The following is a 5,920-nucleotide window of genomic DNA, read 5'->3' on the forward strand; positions in this document are numbered from 1 at the left end:
ACAGCGCATCTCACAGCAACCAGCCGATTCATTGCTGATTGATTCCGTGTTTTGAACGAATCGGTTGAGTCAAAGTTTCATTAGCCCATGCATAAACATCTGATGATTCTGCCTTTTGAACGAATCGCTTGAATGAACGACTCAATGACTCACTCATTAAACGCTCACTACTGGCACCTACTGGCGTTTTAATTTCGTTGAAAAGTATCATTTCCACCATCATTTCTTGTTTGTATATTCAAAAATATTTAAAATAATCTCATAATATTATTTAATGCAGTTGTATTTTTCAGTGTAAATTATTTAATTTGATAACGTATAGATAATCACATTATTATAATTGAATTTATAGATCAAATGTAAGAATTTGAAATGAAAGTATTAATGAGATTAGTGGGAAAATGCCCTCTATAAAGGTAAAAAAAAATGCCCTTGGATAAAATATAAAAAACATACAGATTTATGTCACAGCTGATAGAAAACTGATGAGAATATTGATTCAGAATAAATCATATTTGCAAAAAACAAAACACACACACACATATATATATATAAAAACTCGATACCATAGAGCCCCCCCCACACATAACAAATCCCAATTTAACCCCTGAGTGTAGTGTCCAATTGTCAGACGAATTACTTTTATGAGCCAACTCTTTTTAGCAAAAGAAACACTTTTGAATAAATAGTTCTTGAATGAATCTGACTCACTTGAACAGTGAGTTAATACTTTCGTCCGGTTAGCATTATTTGTTGTAGCCTATAAGTAGATGCCTACTTACAAATTATTCATATATAGCCTATATATATATATATATATACAGGGGTGGCTAGACAAATAACGAATAGGCCTATGTTATCTTATTTTCCTTAGGCTTGTTTTAAAGAGTTGTTAAATGTCTCTGTGTAAACGCAAATTTTGTAGAATTTCGATGCTGTTTTGTTATAGTCTGTTCTGTTGAAATCTGAAATCTCATCATTTGGCAACATGCTGTTCAAGGCAGTAAGCAACATGAGCTGCAAAATTCAACAAAAGTAGCTCGAATCGAATCACTTCATTTAGAATAATCGGAATCGATTCCGATCCCACATAGCCTAACTAAAGAAACAAAAAGAGTTAAAGACGTTAAAACAAAAAGCGTTACAACACTTCTCGTTCTCCCTCAAGTCTAATTGCCATCGTTTTTAAAAAGCATTATAGGTCACCCAGATCTAGCTATCGGGTCTTTGAAAAAAAAAACATATTTGGGCGACCACTACAGTAGCCTACTATAGCCAACACAACATACTACCATCATATCAAAAGAAAATATCTGGGACATTACCTCTGGTTACATAACACAATTTAAAACAATCTCATGTTTATATTGTACGAACGACCGTTTTAATGACGAGGATGATTTAAAAATGAGGATATAAATTAATGTCAACAATAGGCCCCTTTCGCTGTCCATGTCAGCAGCGCGAGCGCACGAGCCACCTTCTTCACCACCTGCAGAATGCGCAAGCTCGCGCCTCTCACTGCAGCGCGAGCTTCTTCGTTTATTACGCCAATACAGTCAATCCCCGAGATGCAACTTTAATTGAAGACACGATCAAAGATGCGAAATTGTTTAATGTGCATGCACTCTCGTGACATTTGTAGAAATGCTGGGGTGCAACATTTACATTTGGGCTCAGGCAAGTGGATGCTTGCTTACCTCCAGCGTTCGGATTTCTTTTTGTGTCAAGTCGTTGGATGTGGCACATTTGGTCCTCAGACCTTCCAAGCTGGAGATACTAATGTCTATCATGTTTTGCACCAGTTCGCACTGCTGCAAGGCTTTTTGCAAACTCAGATGATGCTCGTCGCTTTTGGTCATATTCTCCTCGTCCATAATTTGTGAGCAGCGGTCCGTCTCTTAAGTGCAGGCTACTTTTTCGCTAAATCAATTTAGATAGTGCGTTCGTGAAAGCACGAATAATGGTGTGTGGTCATGAAAAACTATACTCTACTTGTAAGGCGATTCCATTGTTGATATTCTGATATCCTGACGGAGTTGTCATCAGGGTTGCACAGTTTATGTTTGATGCTCCGGCTTGACTCTACCATAATACACAGATATTGAAGGAAGGAAGGAAAAAATACAAATCAGATCCTCGCTGCGGTGGCATCAGCTAGATCCATTGCGCGCGTGAGAAATACAACACAAATTGAGACATCTTTGTCATAGATGATAAAGGAGAACGTTAGGTGTTATTTCTTAAAGATAACGTCTGATTTGACTGCACGTATTCCCCTTCTGGACCATCATCAGCTGCATCCCGGCGCTCCCCATCACACCGACATGTTCGCGTCAATCAAATTCACAGCAACAGCATCAGCATCGCATCGCCGACACAAGCAGGGGAGAGAGTTCTCGCGAGATAAGCATCAATGCAGTGAGCTCACTGTTTGAACTCGGAGAACCTTTTTTTAATCAAACCACTGTTTTATATGCTCAAGTTCTATAAAAAGTAGTTGAACTGCCTGTCAAATGAAAGTTGCCCCACTGCATTTCCAAGTGCAGCCTATACTTTAAAATTGACAAGCATCATCTTCACCTATCAATGTTACACTCTAAAAAATGCTGGGTTAAATACAACCCAGTGCATGACTAAGATGGTTTACTCGTTTTAGATGGTTTGCACTGGTCTAACAGCCACAGACCAACCTAGTAGACCAGCCAAGACCAGCAAACCAGCCCAGGCCATACCATTACTTTTTTACCTGTTTTTTAAGTAACTAATTTTAATTTCCACTGCAGACCTGTATAATTTAATTTTCATTGTATACTTGTATAAAGTATGGCTGGAGTGACAACAAACAAATCTTGTCTTGATTCGAATAAGCAACACTGAATAAAAATCACCCTTGCTAAAGCTTTATGTGCATTATCATTTTGCGTGAACACTTAGTCTAAATACTTACAGTAACTGCTCCAATATCGTATTAGGGAATACAATTGCTTTTTGATGAATACATCATTTTTCATACATAAAAATGATACGGAGGGCACCAAGCATATCGTAGACACAGCTAACGAAGAGTGACTTTGATGTTCTCTTCAACTCTTATTATGAAATCACAGCCTCGTTAAACCCCGCCTTCATTAAAATCGCGCTTCTGATTGGTCGAGAATCTGTAAGCAAGCGACGTTCCCGGACGGACATCTCTGTGTAGTAGTCAGAAAAACGCGCCAAAGCACATCGCGGGGTTGATTGAACAAAATAAAAGAGAATGGCATCAACAAGTAAAACACAACCTCAGACGAGAAATTTACCATGGTAATTTCGATCTTGTGTTCTTAGCTGATAGTTAAAAGGTGTTTATGTTACTTGAGACATTGTTTAGCCGACATGTGCAGCATTGCACAAGTTTGCTTTGTTTACATTTGAATTGCGCTTATTCTCCACTTTTGTCCATATGAATTTATGAATATTACACCACTATGGGCTGTAGTTAAGCTCGTCATGTAGTATGTATGCAATATATACACAAGAACGTATCAGACCTGTATTATTATTATGACAGCTGACATCGTATCATATTGATGGAGAAAAGCGATGATAACTCAAGTGAATCAGTCAGTTCACTGCAAAATAGTCCTTATTAAAGCACATTTCTGAAATGATAAACTCTTTATTAATACTATCTATTTATTATGACAGTTAATGCCATTATAGTAATACCGTAATGTTAATATGGGGTCATTTTAAAAAGTTAAGAACGTTTATTTGAGTTGCTGTCACTCCATTAGACTTAAACAATATGATAAAACAAGTGTTTTAAAAATAATATTTCTTGATTTTCAGGGTTGAAAAGTACAGGCCACAGACATTAGACGACCTCATCTCGCATCAAGACATCCTGAGCACAAGTAAGCAATGATATGTACAGATTATAAATTGTACTCTTCCATTATTGTTATTAATAAATTAATATTTGCACTGTAATACTGATTTACAGAAGTGTCCTTAAAGGAATTGTTTACCCAAAATTAAAATTCAGTTGCATCCATGTTGAATTTCAGTTTGGTACTTACACAAAACTATATGGCTTCAGAAGACTTAAATATATAACATACATTTTTTAAAACATCTACTTTCTTTTTCTTCCACAGTCCAGAAGTTCATCAGTGAAGAACGATTGCCTCATCTGCTCTTCTATGGACCTCCAGGAACAGGAAAGACCTCTACTATACTAGCATGTGCTAAACAGCTGTACAAAGATAAAGAGTTCAACTCTATGGTCCTGGAGGTACTGTAGAAGTTTGTCTGCAGATGTTTTAAGAATGCATATGTTTGATGAATTTCTCCCCATGCCAAAACATATGTGGTCATCCATTTAAAAGAATAGTTCACCCAAAAATGAAAATTAGCTGAAAGTTTACTCACACTCAGGCCATCCAAGGTGATGAGTTTGTTTCTTCATGAGAACAGATTTGGAGAAATTTAGCATTGCATCACTTACTCACCAATGGATCCTCTGCAGTGAATGGGTGCCGTCAGAATGAGAGTCCAAACAGGTGATAAAAACATCACAATAATACACACGACTCCAGTCCATCAGTTAGCGTCTTGTGAAGTGAAAAGCTGCATGTTTGTAATGAACAAATCCATCGAGAAATTTTTAACTTCAAAATCATTGCTTCCGGCTAAAATAGGGTCCTCTGTCTATAATATTGCTTCCTCCAAATTTCTCCAAATCTGTTCCGATGAAGAAACAAACTGTTCTACATCTTGGATGGTCTGAGGGTGAGTACATTTTCAGTAAAAAAAAAAAAGTTTTTTTTTTGTAATGGAAACTATTGTGTATTTTACTTCATCAGCTCAATGCGTCAGATGACCGTGGCATAGACGTGGTGAGGGGACCGATCCTCAGCTTTGCCAGCACACGAACCATCTTCAAGTAAGAACAGTACTCACCCTTACATCCCATTAATGAACAATTTGTATGATATAATATCTGTTCTCACATACAACAATATATTACAGGTGTTTAAGAATGTCGTTTTCATGTAGCAACTATTGAATGACACCTGGTCTTTAGGTTGTTATTGCATTAAAATATTTACTGTTGTTGTAAAATAATTTACCGCTTCTTGTAGGAAAGGCTTTAAGCTGGTGATCCTGGACGAGGCGGATGCTATGACCCAGGACGCACAGAATGCTTTAAGGAGAGGTAGTGTACCATCTGCCCCTCTATCAGCTCACCTGCTGAGCCCCCAAATGGCCCGATGGCAGAAGAATAGGGTTCTGCCATTTCACTGTCCACAGTGAGACATGAATGAGAGCTGTGTGATTATGATTGGAAAAAAATATTTAGAGAGTTTAAGGTTGATTTTGACAAAGCATCTGATTTTATGAAAAAAAAACCGGTGTGCTTTATTTTAGGTTTTAAAATGTAAGAATGTCTATTCTGGATATCTTAATAGTTAAGGATCTATTTTTTATGTTATTATTATTTTAATTTCATTCCTTTTATATTCTTCATTTCAAATATTTTTATTATTTAAAGTAATAATTGTTATTTTATTTTGAGACATGAATAAGCATTGTGATTGGAATAAAATATTTAAAGAGTTTAAATATCTATTTAGTATCTAGTATCTATTTTTAATTATTACTATTTCATATATTTTATTAAATTATTTTTGATTATATTTTGAGACATGAATGAGAGCAGTGTGATTGGGAACAAATATTTAGAGTTAATTTTGTCAATATTTGGGATATTTAGGATAATATCACAAATATTTCAAATGTAAGAATGTGTGTTCTGGATATCATAGATAAACAGGGCTCGCAAAATCGCTAGCCCGACGTCCCGGGGCTATTGAGTTTTCCAGTCGGGCTACCAAAATGTATCACCACTCTGCCCGACGGGCTATCTTAAAGG

General features: G+C 36.5%; 2 protein-coding genes across 2 annotated transcripts in view; one reads left to right on the forward strand and one right to left on the reverse strand.

Moving 5' to 3' along the window:
* ksr2 (kinase suppressor of ras 2) overlaps window positions 1-2,311 on the reverse strand; it is a 104,671-nt gene extending 102,360 nt beyond the window's left edge. The window contains exon 1 of the mRNA XM_016460730.1: window positions 1,701-2,311. Within this exon, the coding sequence (XP_016316216.1) occupies window positions 1,701-1,877 (177 nt within the window). The 5' untranslated portion in view covers window positions 1,878-2,311. The remainder of the gene's footprint in view (window positions 1-1,700) is intronic.
* An 824-nt stretch (window positions 2,312-3,135) lies between these two features.
* LOC107668751 (replication factor C subunit 5) overlaps window positions 3,136-5,920 on the forward strand; it is a 7,689-nt gene continuing 4,904 nt past the window's right edge. Inside the window, exons 1-5 of the mRNA XM_016460729.1 lie at window positions 3,136-3,306; window positions 3,835-3,899; window positions 4,143-4,279; window positions 4,851-4,930; window positions 5,130-5,203. Coding sequence (XP_016316215.1) covers window positions 3,260-3,306; window positions 3,835-3,899; window positions 4,143-4,279; window positions 4,851-4,930; window positions 5,130-5,203 — 403 coding nt within the window. The 5' untranslated portion in view covers window positions 3,136-3,259. The remainder of the gene's footprint in view (window positions 3,307-3,834; window positions 3,900-4,142; window positions 4,280-4,850; window positions 4,931-5,129; window positions 5,204-5,920) is intronic.

This window comes from Sinocyclocheilus anshuiensis, unplaced genomic scaffold, assembly GCF_001515605.1.
Source record: "Sinocyclocheilus anshuiensis isolate Anshui unplaced genomic scaffold, SAMN03320099.WGS_v1.1 scaffold36, whole genome shotgun sequence".
Classification (NCBI taxonomy): domain Eukaryota; kingdom Metazoa; phylum Chordata; class Actinopteri; order Cypriniformes; family Cyprinidae; genus Sinocyclocheilus; species Sinocyclocheilus anshuiensis.